The 22,128-nt window shown below is 38.4% G+C and overlaps 2 protein-coding genes across 15 annotated transcripts in view; one reads left to right on the forward strand and one right to left on the reverse strand.

Moving 5' to 3' along the window:
- Positions 1 to 22,128, forward strand: part of LOC146450029 (U7 snRNA-associated Sm-like protein LSm10) — a 139,733-nt gene that overhangs the window by 9,720 nt on the left and 107,885 nt on the right. The window lies entirely within an intron of this gene.
- Positions 794 to 21,364, reverse strand: LOC146450030 (uncharacterized). 12 transcript variants are annotated; one of them, XM_085100825.1, is made up of 12 exons: positions 21,232 to 21,363; positions 21,081 to 21,135; positions 18,605 to 18,677; positions 12,730 to 12,858; positions 11,431 to 11,601; positions 11,100 to 11,165; positions 9,463 to 10,623; positions 6,372 to 6,464; positions 6,086 to 6,181; positions 5,417 to 5,518; positions 3,536 to 3,625; positions 794 to 3,140 (listed from the first exon to the last, which is right to left on the reverse strand). In XM_085100825.1, exons 5-12 carry the CDS (start codon positions 11,477 to 11,479, stop codon positions 991 to 993), a joined length of 3,807 nt encoding a protein of 1,268 aa, XP_084956951.1. In that variant the 5' UTR covers positions 11,480 to 11,601; positions 12,730 to 12,858; positions 18,605 to 18,677; positions 21,081 to 21,135; positions 21,232 to 21,363; the 3' UTR covers positions 794 to 990. The 12 variants fall into 12 exon arrangements, with proteins under 12 accessions (XP_084956951.1, XP_084956955.1, XP_084956952.1 ...); XM_085100829.1 differs by lacking the exon at positions 6,372 to 6,464 and having other exon boundaries at positions 21,232 to 21,364; XM_085100826.1 differs by lacking the exon at positions 18,605 to 18,677.

Genomic DNA, 22,128 nt, shown 5'->3' on the forward strand with positions numbered 1-22,128 from the left:
ATAGAAAACAGCTCATTTTGCTGCTGTGCTCTGATTGGTTGATTTCGATCCAAAATGGCGGACATGCGTACTGCAGAGGAAACCGATTTTTTACTGCTCTCTTCTGATTGGTTGATTTCGATCCATAATGGCGGACATGCGTACTTCTGAGGAAACAGATTTTTTTGGCTGCTGTGCTCTAATTGGTTGATTTCGATCCAAGATGGCGGCTGCATCTGCAGCAGAAACAGCTCACCTTAAACTAACACAGTTGAGATTTTACAGCGTTTGGTGTAATTGTGTTGAAAGACAGGATTCATGCCTCTGAGACGATAAAATGACCATAAATGAGAACTTTTTCAAGCAGCATTGATGGAAACATAAGATTGGATGTTTGTATTGATAAAAAAGTCTGTGTGGAGTTTAATTAGCGCTTGTGGACTGTTCACTTCTTGAAGAACTGTACGAAGTTGAGCTGAAGAATTGAAGAATTTACATGTAAATTAGCAACGTTGGAAAGTGGAACAGAAAAGGATTAAAACCCAACGAGTTTTAGATCGACGTCTGACTTCAAGCTGTTCCTGGTTTTTTAACCTTGTGTACAAGAATTTTTTTAATGGAAAAACAGTGATAAGCTTTCTTCACCATCTTTAATTCTGTGTAGGTGAGTTTTGAAATGTAATAAAATGTGCTTGTTTGAAATGTCATGTTTGTTAATAATTTCTTTGTCTATAAACCGGTCTATCTGATTATATGACATAATCTCATACTTCAATTAAGACAGAAACCATCCTGCATTTCTCCTGCATTGAACCAGGTTTCTTGTAATATTAAATTTGCACCAAAAAGCATGTTATCCAAGATGTTAATCAATCTTTTATTGTCGGCTGGACGTTAACGTAAGATTTTAGTTTCTACGGAGCACTTGCATACTTTTGTTATTGGAGTTTTAAAAGAGGTTACTTTGTTTCAAAAATACAAATGGAAAGTTGCGCTTAAACTTTGACGACATTAAATACGGATACGGTCACCATGTGCTGCTTTGAGTTTGTTACGAACAGCATCACTTATGTTATTGCCATACAAAACCAAGTGTTTCAGAGAATTATTATTACACAACATTTCACAAATCTTTTCAGCGCCTTCACTGTCGAGTTTATTGTAAGACAAAACCAAGGATGTCAGAGTATTATTAATACACAACAATTGACAAATCTTATCAGCGCATTTACTGTCGAGTTCATTGCCAGACAAATCCAAGTGTGTCAGAGAATTATTATTACACAACATTTCACAAATCTTACCAGCGCATTCACTGTCGAGTTCATTGGTAGACAAATCCAAGTGTGTCAGATAATTATTATTACACAACATTTCACAAATCTTACCAGCGCATTCACTGCCGAGTTTATTGGTAGACAAATCCAAGTGTGTCAGAGAATTATTATTACACAACATTTCACAAATCTTATCAGCGCCTTCACTGCCGAGTTTATTGCCAAACAAGTTCAAGCCTCTCAGAGTATTATTATTACATAACATTTCACAAATCTTATCAGCGCATTCACTGTCGACTTTATTGCCATACAAACGCAACTCTGTCACAGTTGTGTTCTCAGTGAGCATCTCAGCAATGACATCACACGCAACATAACCTAAATTTCTACCAGAGGCAAATACACTTTGAACTGTCAGAAACTTACCGAAAGTACGTGCCAAATCTAAATAAAAATTACTACCTTCTTTTTTGCATTCCTTGATGCACTCCACTGCAACAAGAAACTTTTCATTTTTTTTCTCGCTGATGTAAGCCGCCAAACTCCAGCGACCTTCGTTAATATGAGCCGCCAAACTCTGGATCAGAGCCATTGCTTTGTCTTCTGATTCTTGCGCGAGTAAGCCGCATGTAAACAACAACACTTGTTTGAGGTCAGCATGCTCAGAGAAATATCTCTCGTCAGCAGCTAAATCTTCAGGACTCATTTCTCCACACATAAGCTGGCAACAGAGATAAAAGGAAGCGAACCACTCTTCAAAACTCTTGTGAACAAAGGAGTACTGGGGATGTGGTTTTCGTCTGCTGCTTCCGCGCTGCCATGACAGGAAACCGAACCCTGGGATGTCATCCGTGTGACTTTCAAGTTGATTCTTCTCAAAAAACTTCTTGTTTTCAAGTAGAACGTTCCACGCTATCAAGCCAAGCTGCTTTAGCTGTGATTTGTGCTCTTCAATGACATTTTTACTCGTTTCTGGTAAGTTCTTCTTTTTCTTGTACCTTCTCAGGACATCCTCTACAATCTCCCAGTAAAGTTTTGTTTTACTTTCGGGAAGCTTGCCCTCCGAGTCTTCACAAAGAAGGCAGATAAGTGCAGTGTTGAGGGGATTTGCGATCAATTCTTTTAGGCTTTGATCTTCCTCCAGTTTGTCTAAGAGATTTTGGGCAGTTTTTGCTCCCTGCTCTCCCTTGCCTTCAAAGAATTTTTGAATAAACTCACTGGCATCAGTTGAGGTGAATCCTTCTATTTCCAGTAGCGTGTCACAGTATTTCACAACTTCTATGCCAGCCTCGTGCCGAGCTGTAACCACAAGGGGACATTTATGGAGCATTGTACTTTTACCTTTGATGATGTCTTGTAACTCTGACAATTTACCACTCGGTAACTCGTCTAATCCATCCAGGACCAGTAAAACATTAGACTGATTGTGTTTAATGAAGTCGAAGAATTTCTCTCGCTCTTGTTCTTTAATATCTGAAGGCAGGACTTGAGCGGCAATGGCGTCCTGAAGGTTTGAATTGATGTCACAACATCTCACCAACAGAACCAGTTTAAATTTCAGAAAATCTTCTCCTGCTTTACCGGTGGCCCAATCAAACGCAAGTTTGTTGCAGTATGTGGTTTTTCCCATACCAGGGTCACCCTCAATTAACACTGCCCTTGGGTTGGGGCAGTTTTCATGTGGTTGAAAGATAGCAGACATTTCCACAACCTTTTCCGTCAATGATCCTCTCGTTTTATCCTTGTTGCGCATTATGAGCCGGGTGAAGATTTCTTCAAGGGAAAAGAACAAATTTCCTTGACACCAAGGGAAAAGATCAAGGTATTCTACATCTCTTCTGTACAGTTCACGTATTGGGTCAATATACTCTGCCTCCAAACCATCTAAAAGTAAAAAAAAATTATTAGCAAAATACTATGTCGGGTTTTGTTTAGACTCTTGACATCTGTTTTTGGTTTTACGGTCAGTATAAATTGCAGACTGGATATTATAGCCTGTGAACAGGCTCCCAAGTGGGGTATAGGGCGAAGACAAAAATCAACAGTTTTTTCCATGGGATAAGCTACAAAATATCAAAAATTTTCGCGGGTTTGATTTTCCTTTGGACTGGATTTAATAATGGACAACTACGTAAAAGAAAGACATTTACTGTCTGGATGCTGCTTTTTTTTGTTCAACCTTCTCTATTAATTTTTAAGCGTGCCTCTTGTTACGAAAGGAAGATTTGCACAAGTCAACTCCTACTGAGGAGGTTTGGAGTTAGTCTCTTGGAACTGACCTTTTTCTTCAGTTGACTTCAGGGTCTCCAGCTTCTCACTGATGTTTCTAATATCACTTTTCATCTGTTCAAGATCATCTCTGTCGATTTCTGGGAAACAAAAAACTTTGTTGCATTCAAGTCAATTTAATTGGGAACTAACTTACAGTAACTACTATATTGTTGCTATGGAATGTTCCTATATGTAACCCAGGGGGGGGGGGGGGGGTACTTGGGTATATTAGTGACGGGGACGTGCAAAGACCTTTTTTGGGTTTGAAATTCTCGGCTTGGGACTTTTTTTGGGTTTGAAATTTTCTGATGGACTTTTTTTGCCCTTAAGATTTTGGCGAGGACTTTTTTGGGGGTTGATGAAAATCGTGCCCTATCATTCTTGATTTTACGCAAAACGATTTCACTAACGAGTTTAAAACATGCAAATAAAATGACAAGAAAAAGACAACTCTCGTTAAGTTATATCGGTTTATTTGTTAACAAACAATCATCTTGTATCAGACTTTTTTTGGGTCATGTTTTTGGCTGCTGGATTTTTTTTTGGGTTTTCCTTAGCGTGACGGGACTTTTTTTGGGTTTCAAAATTTGGCCTCATTCGCACCTCCCCGTCACTAATATACCCGAGTACCCCCCTGGGATATGTAATCATCAATTATCTAATCAATCAAAATCATCAAAGATTTCAATAGGGAATTGAAAGCTTATCTTTCAACATAAATTTCGATCCTGAATAGGAAACATTTTTTTTTTTAATTTAATATGACAGGATCAAGGAATATTTTTTTCTCTAACATCAATTATCTTGATTGGAAACCCTAGTTGTTTGGACCATCTTTTTCAATTACAGTGGAACCTGGTTAATACGGACACCATACGGACTGATAATAGAAATTTTTTCAGCAACAAAACATTGTTTAACTTCTTAACGTGTCTGTAACTGCAGCTGTAACAAGTTCAAACTAAAGAAACCTTATGCTCGTTTATCATATCCTCGGACTAACAGTGAAGTTAACGGAATCAAAGTCCTATCATCATCGCATAATGGGCAGAAAACTGAATTAATAACTACAGTAAAAGGGGAAAAGACCGGAAATAGACAGAATGATCAAATGTCACGACATTTAGCAGCCTACTGATTTTGGTAATAAAATCGTATTAACTCAAAGAAATCTGTCATTATTTAAACAGGTTACAATGTCTACATTTTGCATAATTGTGACAATGAAAATAGTCAGTGCGCAGATAACCAGTGTAAGTGAAGCGGGGTTGACAATGTAGGAGAGTTTGTTGCTCGGGACACAGACTAGAGTGTCCATTGTCCATATTAAGCAGGGTAATTTTAGAGGAAAGATGTGAGCTTTTCGTCGGGACAAACAAAACTGTCCATAATATCCGGGTGTCCATAGAGGAGTGTTCCACTGTCAAAGGTTTTAAAGATTTCAACCATACTTGGCAAGGCAGATGAACATAACAGAAAAAGGCTTAAACTCAAATGGTTCACACGTGTGAAAATTGAAAATAGTGCCAATAGTTAAAGATCGCCAGTGTTCAAAACGTGATGTATTGAATTTTTTTTTAATTTAGAATATTTATAGAAGTTGATGTATAAAGTACAATTGTATTGATCCATTTCTTTCAGTAGCCAGCTTAAGGGATTTTTCTGTCTGTTGGAGACTGGCACTAGTTCCATGAATGTCATGACAATTTTTTAAAATCCATCTGTTCACCCTAGCTCATATTTTACCAAAAAGCGCCTCCAAAACAAAGAATCAGAATCATTCCTAAAAATCAACCCTTATTCTGTGGTCAAATTGTCCCCCTACTCAATCCTATTAATTTTTAAATTGATACAAGAATAGAGTTTGAAGTTAATATCTCGGAACTGACCTGAATTCCCAGTTTCAAATGACTGCAGGGTACCAGCTTCCAGCTTCTCACTCATGTTTCCAATATCACTTTTCATCTGTGCAAGATCATCTCTGAGGATTTCTGAGAAACAAACAACTTTGTTATGTTCAAGTCAATTTAAGTGGAAACTAACTACCATATTGTATGCTGCTATGGAAACTTCCTAATCATCAATTATCTTGGAAACTTTAACTTCCACAGAAAAGCTGTTTTGGACCATCTTTTTCAATTAAAAGGTTTAAATTTAAAGATTTTCAAGTCACAACCATATTTGACAAGTCATGTGATCAGAACAGAAAAGGCTTAGTCTGTTGTGAGGTTGGGGACTGGCACTAGTTACATGCATGTCATGATGATTTTTTTTAAAATCCATCTGTTCACCCTCAAATGTTTTTTTGTTTCTAATCCATCTGTTCACCCTCATATATTTCTTTATTTAAAATCCATATGTTTTCTCACATATATTTCACCAAAAAAGCACCACAAAACACTGCAAAACAGAGTATCAGAATATGCCATCCCTAAAAATCACCCAGCAACAACTGTTATTCTGTAGTATAAGTTAGTCGTCCCCCCTTAAAATACTAAATCCTATTAATTTTTCAATAGATACACGATAGAGTTAGGAGTTAGTCTGTTGGAACTGACCTTTATTCGCAGTTTCAGATGACTTCAGGGTCTCCAACTTCTCGCTGATGTTTCTAATATCACTTTTCACCTGCTTGAGATCATCTCTGACAATTTCTAGAAGATTTATTTATAAATAAGTTTGTAAGCTAAAGTGAATAAAGCTAAACAATTTTATGTCTCCCATTCAATATCAAAATTGATGAAAAATTACTCAGTATTTTTACAATTTCATTAATTTTTCAAATGATAGGGCAGCTATCAATAGATACAGGATAGAGTTAGCAGTTAGTCTCTTGGAACTGACCTTTATCCTCAGTTTCAGATGACTTCAGGGTCTCCAACTTCTCGCTGTTTCTAATATCACTTTTCACCTGCTTGAGATCATCTCTGACGATTTCTAGAAGATTTATTTAAATATAAGTTTGTTATGTTCAAGTCAATATCAAATTGATGAAAAATTACTTAATATACATAGGGGAGCTCAAGTGGGGTTATAAATACTCCAACCAGATACAAAACCTTTACTCTGAACTTATATATGGTGATCAATATATTGCAGACATAACTAATCGATGAACGTTGATATCAATGAGGAATGGATGGGTAATCAATGGGTAATCAGCTGATTATTATTACTCATTGATTTATTGCTGATAATCAATGAGTAATCAATGACTTGTTCAATCAAACAAAAATTTTTGTGGCTTTTTGATTACACATCAATGACATAATGATTACACACTGATCTGTTTACAGTCATTGATATTAATTTGATTATTACTCATGCATTGGGAATCGTTTGCAGCAGGCTAGAATTGACCTCACGATTTTGAGAAATACCGTTGCATGGAGTGGAAAATGATGCATTACATTGATGATAAGAGTCGAAGTTTTAGTTCTCAAACAGAACAGTCGATCAATAAAATTGTGACGGCAGTGACCTATTCAATTTGTTTTCTTTTTCACATTTGATTGTAATACCAGATAAAATAACTTCATTTGTAGCCATACATACAATGATACCTGAGTGAGTAATCAATGCATTCGAATATGCAAATAGTCGATCAATGACTAATCAATGGCCCAACAGTACAGTTAAATATTTCAGGAACTGACTTTCAGTTACCTGTTAAACCAGGGATGTCAAAAAGATTATAATTGTAAAGAAGCAGGAGATAATTAATATAAGAAAGTAGTACAAACATGAGAAATTTCCAATGAGATATCCCAAGCGATCTCCCCTAGTTTTTAATGTTTGGATTAGTTGATTCATTGATATGCCAAGAGAGCCATCACATGAAAACATCAACTTGAAGGAAGTTAGAACACTTTCCTGTTCCTAATGAAACAGATGATGGCACCAACATAGTTGTTGGAAGTGCAGGTACTGGAAGACATTAAAACGCAATCAGGCTAATGCATGCTTTTGAATTTTGAAGTCGGTATGCTGTTCTGTGCATGCTTTTGGCAAAAATATTTGCAGGGCTCATGATTTCTTTATTTGGCTTTTTATCTCAAGCTTTACTATTAGAAAATTCATTGCATCAGTCAACAGAAAATATCAGGGTGAATATATCCTCCCATACACTCTGCCAAACAACTTAGATTATTATCATTCAATGCTTTTTCTTCCTTTTCATTAGCCGAAAGTAAACCATGTGACCTGCAAATAACTGCTTACAAATAATGATCTGCTCATGCGTAATACTGTCCAACTGTGCATGTGTTCAATTGCTGCTTATATAATATTCTGCTCATGCATAATTATTGAAACCACGCTCTTGTGTGAAAATGGCAGATGGCTTCCTTGAGCTGTCAGAGAGTGATTTCCAAAAAATATTTTTTAAAAACAAACTGGGTGATCGAATGATAAAACAGTTATTGAACTCAGTTATTGCAAAAAATCGTGATTTGTATAAAGTGGTTGGGAGTGGAATTATTCCCGGTTTTGCTAAAAGGCCCCATTTACAGTTCACAGCCCTGTGGCCCGCAGCCCACCTAAAAGCCCACGGCCCCCTTCACAGTTCATGGCCTGGGAAAATTTTTTAATGCCCACTTCAAGATGGCTGACACCTACCATGACAGACTGATAACTAGCAAAATAACACCCCGCTTACCCAAAATTGCAATCTGGTTAACCAAATTCAGCTTAGGTAACACATTGTGATGCAGTTGGCCTTATTATGTGGGGCTAGGATATCTAGCCAAAAAACTGCTGATTGTGGCAGTCAGTTGTCGGAAGTCTTAGTGGTAAGGTCCCGCTTGGTTTCCTCATTCAACTTATCTTTCGGTAATTTCTTCGTCTAACTTAACAAGATGCCTATACTGGCATTTATGCGTAATGCTGTGGCTGATTTATTTAATCCAATTGTATGCTTCGCAGATTGATAGAACTATCCTTGCTAATGAAATAGTTTGAGTCACACGAAGTTCCCGTAATGTTGTTTTCCTTGTGTTACGCTACTTATGGTTGGACCGGGAATTTCGGAAATTCCATTACAATAATGTAAGCTTATCAATGACCTCTTTTCAGTCTCCCATCATGGTTCTAAGACTGTCAAACAAAGCATGATTCCTTCGCCAGGAACTCTCTAATTTCCACCGTTGTAAATGTCAAGTGCTCCTTAGAAGTTATTCTTTCGATTTACCGCTTCAAAATGGTTAAATTTCCATTTGAAAATGGCACACTTGGGTCCACAATATGTTAACAATATGGCCGGCACAAATTTAATCTGAGTTTAATGAATAAACCAAATGATGCTTTGACGTCACACAGGTAGGGGTGAGTGGGTCCCCTCTCTCGCCATATACACGACAAGAATGGACAATCAGAACAATACATCCCAAGTAGGAGAGGGCAGAGTTTAATGAATAAATTAATGTGCAGATTTGTGACTACCATGAAAAAAAGATACGGAGCCTGTTTTTAGACATGGCATGCCCTCAGGGCATCCCGCGTAAAAAGTAGGGAAGTCCGTGATTTATAGTATCCGCCATCTCAAAGTGAGCATAAAAAAAAAAAGGCCCGGACCATGAACTGTGAGGTGGGCCATCAGGCCGTGGGCTTTGAGGTGGACTGCAGGCCATGCAGCTGTGAACTGTAAAGTGACCCACAGGCCACCAGGCCATGGGCTGTGAGAGTATTTAGGGTCTTAGCTCTAAATAATATAATTATTTGAAAACCACTCTAAAACAACATGTAATGAATGCTTCACATTTCCTGGAAACATATAATTTTCTGGTTTGGAACTAATGTGCATAGTTTTCAAAGTTTACCCTTTTGCAATTAATTTCTCTGTAATTTTTAGGAATCTTGAAAAGTAAGTTTATTGATAACCTCTAAAATCTAATATAAGAGACTTTGATTAATTACCAAAAAAATGACTTATACATACCAGGAGTTAATCTGACCATCCTCTCAAAAAGATCATTGCGCTGTTTGACCCAACTGTATTTGTTCTCATAGGAAGTGCGTAGAACTTTAGCCTCCTCAAGTCGTCTTGACCTGTCTTTATCCCACATTTCAGTGATGGCTGCAGCCCATATCTTGGGATCCTCTGAGTCAATCACAAATGATTCACCACGCGGTACTTTGCTTAGGGCTTCTCCAAAACCTGAGTTCTTACTGACAAGCACAGGCAAACCAGCTGAAAGAGCCTCAAGACCTGTCAGTCCAAAGCCCTCTGTTCTAGAAGGCATGACTGCAAGATCCACCTCACAGAATAATCGTTTTAAGCTCTCACGGCTGTTGACATAGCCTCTTACCTTCAGTCGATTCGCAGGAATACCACAATCCAATAAACGTGCTGCTACTTCCTCGTGCTTTCCCTCAGGTGCTCCAACGAAAACAAGATGGGTGTCGGGTAATGAAGCAACAGCTTTTCCTGCAATGTCAAATCCCTTCAAGGCAAAATCTTCAGTATCTCCGCGGCCAAATACAAGGACACTGCGATGTTTTCTCTGGTTAAGAACCTGTTTAACACTCACAAACTCATCAAAGACACCAGGAGTCAAGTTGAAAAGAGTTTGATCTTTTTCACACCCACGAAGATATGAGCTGAAGGCCTCGCTCAACTTAGGCCCTACACCTACAACAAAATCAGCCATCTCGCACAGCTCTACTTCAATCTTGTGCTTTTCTTCCCCTTTTGAAATAGGATTTGAGTAAGATTTAAACATTCCAAGTTCCTCTGGATCTGTGTGGACTACTTGGACCCACCTGCACTTGTGAGAGTCTCTTATAACTTGTGCCTGGTGACCAAGTTTCACTCCATGGCCGACGACAATGTCAATTTGCAAATGTTCTGGTGGAAAACTAAGCCATTCCAGCTCTTCATAACCTGGCCGCCGTCTTGCCTCAATGATGTTTATGTTGTGGTTGAGGGCTTTTTTCTTATCCTGCTCGCTGCATTGTGGTACAAAGAAAGTGATTCTCACCTCAGGGCACTTGGCCAACTGAATGGCTAATTCTCTATTTATGGTGGAAAGTCCTCCCTTGGTTGATCCCCATTCAGATGCCAAAATGGTGACTTGAACTTTCCTGGATTCTTGCAATTCTGGTGGGGTGGAAGACATTATCAAGCACATTCTTTAATTAAAAGGCTTCTTTACAATAATTTGATTCAGACATTCTAACAATGGGAGCGGGAATCCTCAGATTTGTATTCAGGGTTAATTTATGGCTGCATTCTCCAAAACCTTGCTTACCTACTTAAATTCATACCATTTTCAGACCTGGTCTGTAGAATCCAGCATACCCATTTCTTTGAAATCGATACCTTTTTTTCTGACTTTTAAACCAACATGGTAAAACTCTATACCCTCTTTGAGACCAAAAGGGCTCAAAAACAATACCCTTCGGTGCCACACATACCTAATTAATAGCTTATGTAATAGATAGACACCTTAATTAAACTCAGGGTGCGGGCTGGCTGTCAGACAGTAATCCCTAATTTCAGCTTAGAAAAAAAATTCATTACTCAGTAAATTGACTTTCAGGAGCTCTGTTGACCATCAACACCCGTAAACCTACCTTGATGTTCAGCTGTCCTTGAAAAGGCACCACTTTCCACTCGTTTGTGGTCTTCTCTGTTTTCATCTGAGGAAAAAGGTTTTTTTTACAAAATGAAACATTGAAATATGAAATATTATGACATTTAATTGTCATAATATTTCATTTACAAAACAATAAAAACAACCACAGAAAATTTTACCTTATTAAAATTTTATGTGGTATGACGTGCTGTTGGTTTCTGCATGATTAATTCATTGTTGTAGATGAAAGTTTTGTTTTCAAAATGTTAATAGATAGCATGGAACATTGGAAAGGTTTTAAAAAGTATTGAAAATCTTCAGAAACTCACCTTCATCCTCAGTTGAAGATGCCCTCAACTTTGCAAAAATGCTTCCCATCTTCAGTTTCAGTTCAGTGAGGATACTGTGAGTAGCTTCCTGAACTAGGCCTCCAGGTTGGTAGCTGAGTGTAGATCAGTATATTCTGTTTCATCAACTGAGTTGATACAGTAATTTAGCCACTGTAAAGAGATTAATAAAAAATAATCTTTATAGAGGATTCCTAGGTCACAAGAAATCATGGTTTACAGAAGAGCCTCAAGATTGGCATTTTAAGCTCAAGCCCTTCCTCAGGGCAAATTTGCTTTGACAAATGGCTAGCATTGCAAATGTCAACTCTTGAATCTCCTTATCATGACCAAATTACCTTATCAACTCTGCTGATAAAACCGTTTTCTCTACCCTTACACTGACACAGCTCTATTGGGTACAGATGACACTTGGGGCCAGTTATTTAAACAGAGTCACTTAAACTCCAGCTTAAGACAACCAGGGGCCTCCAAATCTGTTTATAAGTGGTTTATTTTAAGTAGATAAATAGTTTTTTAGTCTGGGATTCAATCCTTCTTGTTACCGTCATTAGTAGACAATGTTTAGATATGATTGTTGGCACAATTGAAAATGGCTTAGAATGGGGTTTTGTTAAACACCCTCTAAACTGTCTTTTAATAACTGACCCTTGAAGTTTAGCATAAATACATTTTTAAACACTGACTTTAACTTGGAATTCACAGAAAAGTATCACAATGGGAGTTACATTAATTAACACAGACTCAAGGGCTTAGAGCAGGAAGGGGATGCACAATCTGCGAGCCAGCGAGGCATATGCATGTGCGAGGCACTCAGGTTAGCTTAAAAAAACACTTCGGTTAGCCTAAAAAGCACTCTGGTTAGCCTAAAAAGCACTCAGGCTAGCTCAAATAGCTCCCCGGTGAGCTTAACGGTTAGCATTTATGCTAGAGGTTGTTCATGCCTCACATGCCTCACATTATTTTTTGTTCATGCCTCGCACATCTGCCTTGCATGCCTCGCTGGCTCACATATTGTATACACTTGAGCAGGAATCAGGTACATACAGTTTTAATTTTGGGCTTGACATTTAAATTGCTTCAAATATAAGGTTTATTTTGGCATATAGAGACTAACTGGATATAATCATTAGTTCGAATGTATTGAGTTGTCATGCATGTCCTGCAATATACACCATCAGATTCTGGTGATCTGAGAGCTAATTAAAAGTGATCAGATGGACTAAGAAAAAGTCCAGTCGTAAAATTCATTAACCGAAAGTCCCATTGTCATCAACTTACCGGAAGTCTAGTCGTTAAAAAGAACCAGAACAAGAAAACAATAGAAATGTCGTCTAATAGAGTCTACTGGAGTCCACTGGAGACGGCTTGTCAATAATAATTGGATCTCAAGGCACAAAAGTCAGTAATCTAAAAAAGAAAAAGATCATAACATTATGGAAAAATAAAACTCTTAAAAAATAATTGTATCTGATCATAACCTGAAAAGGTATAAAACCACTTAATTTTTAGACTGCAAGCAGTCCCTTTCTGGTTAGTCGAGATGGTGTGCTCATAGCGCAGCGAGACTGGAGCGAGAAGAAATAAACGAGAAGAGACTGGGGGAGAGAAGGAAAAGAAAGGGACTGCGCTCTTAACTGTAACAAACGCGTTCGAATTTCCTGTCGCTCCAGCAACGGAAAATTCCGATTGGTCCATAAACAATAGCTGCTGTCAGAAAAGTTTGATGTGTAATTAACTTCTTCACACGTTTGATGTCAACACTTCAGATCACTAGGAAAATGGCTTCGGTGAGAGAGAGTAGCAGCGATGTGTTCCTAAATTTAAGTGATCACCTCGGCGGCTTAGTTCTAAAAGAGGAACAGAAGCTAGCAGTAGAAGGGCTTTCTAGGAAAATATGTAACGGCCGTTCTTCCCACTGGTTTCGGGAAATCCATTATTTATCAAAGCTTCGACTTTGCCAACACAGCCTCGATTGTGGTTGTTGTTCCGTTTCGCCGAGTATTTTCCAAGACCAGTTGCAGTCAAAATACTTTGGTTTAAAAGCAATTGCCTTCAAGAAGATCCCACAATTATTAAAAGACATTTGTGCCAACAAGTACTATGTAACTTTCGCATCCGCGCGGAACAAGCTTTGTCGGCAGAATTCACCACAGGATGCTTTAAAATGATACAACAACAGCTTTCCAGTTGTTTTGAGCCACGCTCTTAATTACACCTCGGGCGTTTGTGTCGTCGATCTCTTTTACTCTGGGCTCTGAAGAAAAATTCGAATTTTGGCCTTTTCAAAGAAGCTCGGAGATTATTCCCCTTCGCTCCTAATGTTCTGGCCTGCTGTTCTTGTCATTGAATAACAATGCGGAGTTGTTATCTATTAGCTGTCATTTTTAATTGGATTTTTAATGGCTTTAACGAATTGTAGGCGGAGTTACCCTGAACACGTCTGTTACAGCTAAGAGCGCAGTCCTTTTCTTTTCCTTTCCCCTTTTTTCCGCCTCTCCCCAAGCCCCCTTCCGCTCGTTTGCTCTAGTTTTTTTTGGCGCTCGGCTATTTCGCGCGACCTCTCGACTATCCAGAAAGGGACTGCTTGCAGTCTACTTAATTTTCAGCAGTCCTATTCTGTTGTCTAAAATGACGACTATGAATAACTAACTAGCTTGGATGAATGTCATGCGCCAACATCTCCATGTGTAACGTTTAATTGCTGAGTCATTGTTGCCTGTGCCAGGCTTGTGCCCTGCCCCGGTGGAGTTACATACATACATACATACTTTATTTGATCTTGCAGGTTAAAAAGACTGGCAGCCGTTGGCTGATGTGGACCTGCGTTACTAGTTTACAATAATTACAACTAATAAAAGAGAAAAAAAATTATGAAAGACCAAATATGTACAATGTATGAGTAAAGAAAGAGAAAAAAGAGAAAAATAAAGTTTAAAAAAATAGAACTAGATTGAGTAAATGCGTATTAGTGTCAATAGTAGTAAAAGTGATGTGATTTATTTGTGATCAGTGAGCTCTCCTTTTCAAAGTTCCACAACATTTTGCTTTCTCCGTTGTACACAAAAGAACATGAATTGTATTTCACTTTGTATACAATTCCTGTGACTCTATTCTCAAGTGGGTGATCTTTTAAATGCTTTTTAAGCACATCACCAAGTGTTTTGATCAGTGTGAATACTGCAGTTTTTAAGGTGTCCTTGTCCAGTATGTCAAATTCTTTAAGAGACATTTTTCCCAAAGGGGCAGAGGACAAGCCAGATTAGAGGGAACAATGCCTCGTGGAGACAATGGAGAATGACTTCTAACCAAAAGCGTGTTCCTATATATATTTTCTCAAAATATTTCAAAACATTTATTTTTAAGGCACTTTCGAAAATATTACAATAAATAATCTGCATAATTTCTACATTTTCTCATCCAAGGTACTACAGTAACAATTTTTTTTTATTTCTAGAATTAAAACAGTACTTTTTAGTCCAAACAGCAACATTTGTTAAATTTGTACATTTTCTTCTAAACACCTACAGGGCTTATGTGAGGGAAAAAAGATCAACATTAGTTCACCTCTTTTACTTTCAAAATTTTCACAACATAGTTTCATTAATTAACTGCATTTTAGAAACTCACTCACTGATCTTTGCCTAACACATAAAAACATTAAATGAACTCTTACTATCTCTTGACACATGCTTTTCCAGGAATGTTAAAAAAACTCCAGTGCGTGTTTTATCGTAGACTGCAAAACAGCCGCATTTTTGCGTTCGGTCGAAATGCGAGGTCTCGTCAAGCAAAAGGTCTGGAGCGAGGGTGGAAACGTAGAGTGAGCCTGGGGAGAGACGCTAAAAATAAGACTGTCGGCTTTGCATATATTAAATTCGTTTCGAATTTCCCGTTCCTCCAGCAATGGGAAATTCCCATTGGCTAAATTATGACGTGAGATGTCAAATCATGTTTATAACACCTCATCAGAGATATTCGACGCCATGTCAAATTATACAAGCTTTCCGCGGACAATGGAGGACGTTGATTTGGATCGGCTCGCGATAGAAGTGGGATTTGTTTTAAAATCCGAGCAGAAGGAAGCTGCTGAGTCGCTCCTTGAAGGAAAGGATGTTTTTCATGTGCTGCCAATGGGCTTTGGTAAAAGCCTTATTTATCAAGTGTTTGTTTTGGCGATGAACAAATCAGATCAAGGAATACAGAACGGCTGACAATCATTGTCATCTGTTCGCTGAAAAGCATAACAGAAGAGCAGATAGTGGCTGTTTACGAACTTCGTTTCGACTTTGAGACGCTTTAACCGCTATTCGGGAGATCACCGCTTGAAGAGCATTGGACAAAACATTCAGGACTTCCTTCATTTTAAAGAGAATATTGATAACAGCATTCCAATCCTTTCAACGTGTAACATACTTCACCAAATTTCCTTGGTCGCTTCCATCATATATGACTGACTTCTTAGAGAAAACCAAAGTTTCAGCGGCTCTAGTTATGTTTTCAATGCCAGGAAGATCGACAGGAATATTTTCCTTCTCACCTAATGCGGTGGAGTTGTCAATTGATTGACACCTCAACGACATTTTTTGACCCCCAGGTCAGAACGAATTTGTTATATGGAAAACTGACAGTCGTTTTTTCTTTTGCCTCACACGCCCTGCGGGCGCTTTGCGCGCGACAATTTGCACATTCAGAAAAAAAAAAAAAGGACTGTTTTGCAGTCTAGTTTTATCGGGTCTAAAACCATTCAGCTGCGCCTTGTGGTTTTAAATCCTGATAAAACACTGCTGCTTGTGTTTTAAACATTACACAGCTCCCCATCTGCATAAATTATAAACCCTCCCTTAATCACAATAGAGCATTCAAGGTTTTTAAACCTTAAAAAGCATGTACGTTGCTTAAGAGAAAAATGCTTGGATTTCATATGATGTGAAACGTAAACTATATTTTCTTCAATTTTTAAAGGGACACTGTCACGGTGATTTCGCTATTTTTTCGTCAAAATGGCTCAAATATTTGACAAAGAACCTTTTTTCTAACATGAAATTGCTGTTAGAGCACCGAGAAGGAAATATCGAGGAATTTTTCCGGGGAAGAACAAACTATAAGCAGTTTTTTGACGACTTCTCTACAAAACACAGGAGGAACTTGAAAAAACTGGCCAATTTTTTCAAGTTGCAATTCATTTCCATCCTAGCCATCTCCAGCAAAAGATAATTAATACTAGTTTCTGTGCATTATTAGGGTTATTTCATAAGTACGTAAATTATGATCATCCGGGTGAGTGTAGTCCTGAGAAGGACTGTTTGTGGTGACTTTGACTGACGTTTCAACAACCTGAGCGGAAGTCATCTTCAGAGTCAAGTAAATTGTGGACCGTCAGTAGGTGGTATATACGTCTCTGGTTGTTAACCTGATTGGTCAACGAAGTCCAGATGTTATTGGTCGTTTGTCAGTAAGCCGTGATGTAATTGGCTGTGAAGACTGTAAAAAGTGATTGGTGCGTTTTGATCCGTCTTTTGTTAGTCAAAAAAGTCTGTGGGTCTATTGTTAGTAAAATGTCTATTGTTTGTCTGTTTCGTTGTTGTTGTCAATAAGTTGTTTGTATGGTGCAGGTAGTTGTAGGCAGCGGTTGAGTGGCATTTGTTCTAAGTTAGTAAACCAGCTTTCCAGGGTGAGTCGTTGATAGTAATTTGTACTGTAGGTAATGCACTTGGCAGAGTCCCAGTTGATTCTGTGGTTTGTTTGTAAATGGTGCTCAGCAATGTGATTGTTGATATCACCATTTCTAGTTGCTCGTCTGTGTTCAGTAAGTCGTACGTTTAAATTTCTGCCGGTCTCACCAATATAAGTGGCCTGGCAGTCGCAGCATTTGATCTTGTAAACTGCTCCCTGTCTGCGGTTCGGTTCGTCTTTGTCCTTTACCTTCGTCAGTAGTTGTCGTAAAGTGGTTATAGGTTTGTGAGCTACACGGATATTGTAGGGTTGTAGAATCCGTGTGATAGTCTCAGAAGTGCCCCTTACGTAAGGTATAGTCACAGTAGTTACGGGAGTCGCATCGTTGTTTGTGACGTTAGGTTCAGTGTTCTTGTAAGTGTTACGTCTAACAAAGTCCTTGTTATAGTTGTTCTTGTTGAAAACGTTGTCTAAGTAGTTGTTTTCGTCTGCGAGTTTGTCAGGTTTCTAGACTGCTTCGCTACCCGTAACAACAACGACAACAAACTAAGTACTACGGTTTACAGGAAACCAACACATACTGACAGACTACTGGACCAGTCATCCTACAACCCTACTTCTCACAAAGCAACGACTATACAGACCTTAACAAGGCGAGCACAACTGGTTTGTGACTCACCTGACAGACTCGCAGACGAAAACAACTACTTAGACAACGTTTTCAACAAGAACAACTATAACAATTACATCACGGCTTACTGACAAACGACCAATAACATCTGGACTTCGTTGACCAATCAGGTTAACAACCAGAGACGTATATACCACCTACTGACGCTCCACAATTTACTTGACTCTGAAGATGACTTCCGCTCAGGTTGTCGAAACGTCAGTCAAAGTCACCACAAACAGTCCTTCTCAGGACTACACTCACCCGGATGATCATAATTTACGTACTTATGACATGACTCCTGGGTTCAAACCATTTACAATATTAGGGTTATTGTTAGCAAAACTGAACCATTATTTTGACGATTCCATCGATTCAAACATGTTTTTTGGCTATTCAAAGTGACACAAAAAATCGGTGACACTGCCCCTCTAATTATAAGCGCAAATGTATTCCAAGTCACAACAAAAGTAAAAGGCCTTTGCCCTATTAAGCAATGAATCGAACATCAAACAAAAGTCCCTAAGTCTTTTACGCGCAAGGCGATCCACTCATCTTCACAATCACACAGGGAAAAGCAATCGAGTTGACAAGTGCAGATATTACACAGCAGATAATGACTCTAAAAATGAGTGATATTGCTGACAGTAATTCACCTTTAATCAATGTAACATTGGTAACAAAATATAGTTTTGAAAACAGAAAGCCAAACTTACTGAATTCCAAAGTGACAAATAAGCTTACCATACACAAAGTGTATACACAAACATTTCTTTGGTAAATTCAATCATGCACACTTATCACCCTTACCTTATTTAGCAAGAAGCTACACTCTGCGCATCCCAAGAAAGAGCAAACGTCAATCTGAAGGGGTGTTATATTCCTGAAACAAACACAGCATTAATTAACATGATGCTTTCACACTGTATCAAGGCCATTAGGAAAGGGCCTGTGTGGTAAAAAAAACCACTTAACTAATATTTCCATCTAGACTGAGTAAAACACTGGGAGATGTTTTAAATGGTCTAGGTATTTTTTAACTAGCTCCTTATGAGAAACCACAAAGGTACATGTAGACGAAAAGTCTATTCTCTTTTACTGTGCTCTGAGCCTTCCTTCATTAAAGGATTTTTTTATTTGCACTCTAGGCATAAAGTCATCAACTGGTCATGCTGTTCCATCCAAACAAGTAGCCGGAGATTCAAATACACTTTGAACCTCAATTTTTTTTTTATCCGGGATAGCTGGGGAGTGGAATATTTCTACACATCATGGAGCCAAGCCAACCACTTTTTCATGGAGCGCACTGTTGCTTTTTTCTTAACCTTGCAGGAGATTTTGACAAATCCCATGAATAACTCTCCGACATCATAGTGATCATTTATACAGTAACAAATTTTAGCAAAATAATTATACTTGCAAGACGTTTTTTTGAACTATCGGATGCCTCCATGTAATCATGAAGCTGGTTCCTGTTCTAAAAAAAACCGGCATCCTCCTCCGTTGTTACAAATGCCCTTATGTAATCTGACAGAACAGGTGCATCGTCAATCAACGCTATGTCATGAGCAACCCTCCATGTATTTCTCTCCATTTCTTTCATCTTCGTGATTTTCATGGTCAGCTAGTGTTATCTTCTCAATTTCTTTTTCTGATTTGTTGTGATTTTTGGCAGGAGATTATAACGGCGGTTACAATCAATTTGTATGGTGTAAACATTTTTTTTTTCCAAAAAGAAGGTAGGGGGCTGGATTCTCAAAGATAGCACATTGTGTAAGTATTTGCATGGAATATTAGGATGATTTCGTTGGAAAAGTAAACAACCATTTATATATGTGGTTTATAACATAAATTACCACTGCATTTTCTAGAGTCATGCAGTAAACATTTGCCATATCCTTTTACTTTTTAATAAAAGATTTTTGACAGTGAAATTTATCATTTAATTATGCAAATGTCATAAAATGTTAAGACTCCAGAAATGGGTTATTCCAGAAAAAATCCGCACCCTTTCCGACGAATGGGATCGTTTTTTAACCCCCCCTCTCACCTGGATTTCCTGAAACACAAGACCCCCCCTCCTGTCTGGATTTCCAAAACAAAAGACCCCCCCCCCCCCCCCCCCGTCTCGCCTGGATTTCCAGAAAAAAATATTAGGCTTATAAGAAATTGGAGGAATGTAGCTGTGCCAGAAAGCGTCCAATCGTCTTTTGAACTTTCCATACATTTCCCTGTATTTTTTTCCCGCGAACAATTTTGAGTAGCAGTTCACGGCTGGTTCACCATACAGACAAATGTATGGAAAGTTCAAAACACGACTGTACGCTTTCTGGCACAGCTACATCCCTCCAATTTTCTTTCTTCAAATCGTTTTCCTAGTCCCAAAAGTTTCCAATTCATGAATTGTTCAGAAGCGGTGTTTTTTTAAAATTATTTGACATCGGATTTCCATACAAACACTGTTATTTCAGACGTGTTTGCTTACTCGTCAAAATGGCGTCGAAAACCGTGATAAGGCCTATTGGCTCTCGCTGCATCTGGCTTTTCACTTCACACCAAGTGATCCGCTCATTTTAACAAACGGTCTCCAAAGAGAAAACCACGGGAGAAAACTCACCGAGTTGACCAAAAAAATGCACTTTTCCGGGAGCAACATGTAGAAGAATCGGTGGCCTCGTAAAATATGAATGTAGCCCCACAAACTTTACTCGCGAAATTACGAAGTAGTCATCACTGTTAAAACGGTTCTATTCTTAGATCTTACAATTTCAGAATTTACAAGCGTTCAGTTCACTATCTTAATGGCGAAATCCAAAATATTTCTTCAACTGGGTGCAAATCTGGTTGGAGTCACCACCAAGTTAAAGAGTCTCACTTGAATCACTCGAGGCGTCCATATTGTTTCCGCAAGGGGATTGTTCACATGATGACAAAAAGATGTTCAAAAGTTTTTCACGCAAAATGATTCATGAAACCTCTAAAGTAACTCTCGTATCCACCGATGTAGCTCAGTACTCAAAAGCTTTCGAGACGAGAACGGCTGTCGAATGAACAGATGCAGTTTTCTGCACGGATGATCAGATCAACTGCGTTTACATCTGTTTACTCGAGCGCTTTCAGGAAAATGCAAGAGGACTACTGGGAATAAATTGACCACTAAACAGTAAATTCACCTTAAAAGAATCAAATTTACTGAAAAGAAAACTACGGTAAACTTTACCGCTTGCAATGTCATTTCACAAACATGCCTACGTGTCGTAAATTTCATTCCACGCATCTATCTTACCAGGAATAAACGAATCTTCCCAGCTACGATTATCCATCTGTTTGGTAGTGTGTTCCTGTAACAAAGAATTAACATTGAACACTAAGCTTAATTAATTGCATTCATCAACTCAATCTGAGACAAGAGAATCATTTGCAATCATCAGTAATACCTGTAGTTGTAAAAATGTTTCTGCCCAAGCCAACTCAGTGTTCCTCGAAAAACAATTCAAGAAATTTATCAGCTCAGCCGCGTCATGACGTCAAGCCGCACCCTGAAAAATATCAGGGGCGTACGATCACGACAAAAAGTCACGCCAAAAAAATCTGAAAAAAGAAAAAACATCACACACACACACACATACATACAAATAACTACGACACACTGTACTGATTTTCATTTACCCAATAAACAACGCTCAGTAAAGTCATCTTTACTTGCACGACTAAGCCAATTGCTTGCTGCAAACAGTCCGTGACAAACTGAGGTGAAATGCAAATCAAGCAAATCATCGGCCCTTTGCCGAGAAAAGATCAGAAAAAGGTCAGTGAGTGCTGACGTAAGCCTTGTCCAGTTGCCAATTAATCTGGTACCCAGATCTTCTCGCTCTTTCTGGAGAATATCTGGTAAAAATCCAAATGACTTTCAAGTCAGGGTGTCAATGAAGAATTTGAGGGGTCAATAGCTTTGGTTCTCTCCAAATCTTCTTAAGGTGGGGGCTCATCTGAAAACAATAAAATATGCAATTCCACAGCGACAAACCAATGAGTGGTGCCGGATCACTTGTAGACCTGGATCAGCAAATTATCTCAAATACAAAATATTAACGGCAGACTGATCCCAACGGCGGAGGTGACGAGCTTGATAGAACAAACAACAAAAGCTAGAATAACTGAAATATATTTGTTTTTTTAAAAAAAACAAATATATTTCAGTTATTCTAGCTTTTGTTGTTTGTTCTATCAAGCTCGTCACCTCCGCCGTTGGGATCAGTCTGCCGTTAATATTTTGTTCATCTGAAAGCCGTTTTCACGCCGCTTAAAATCGGTCAAATGGAAATATCTTGTTC

The sequence above is a fragment of the Pavona decussata genome, unplaced genomic scaffold (assembly GCF_977016875.1).
Source record: "Pavona decussata unplaced genomic scaffold, jaPavDecu1.1 SCAFFOLD_510, whole genome shotgun sequence".
Lineage (NCBI taxonomy): Eukaryota > Metazoa > Cnidaria > Anthozoa > Scleractinia > Agariciidae > Pavona > Pavona decussata.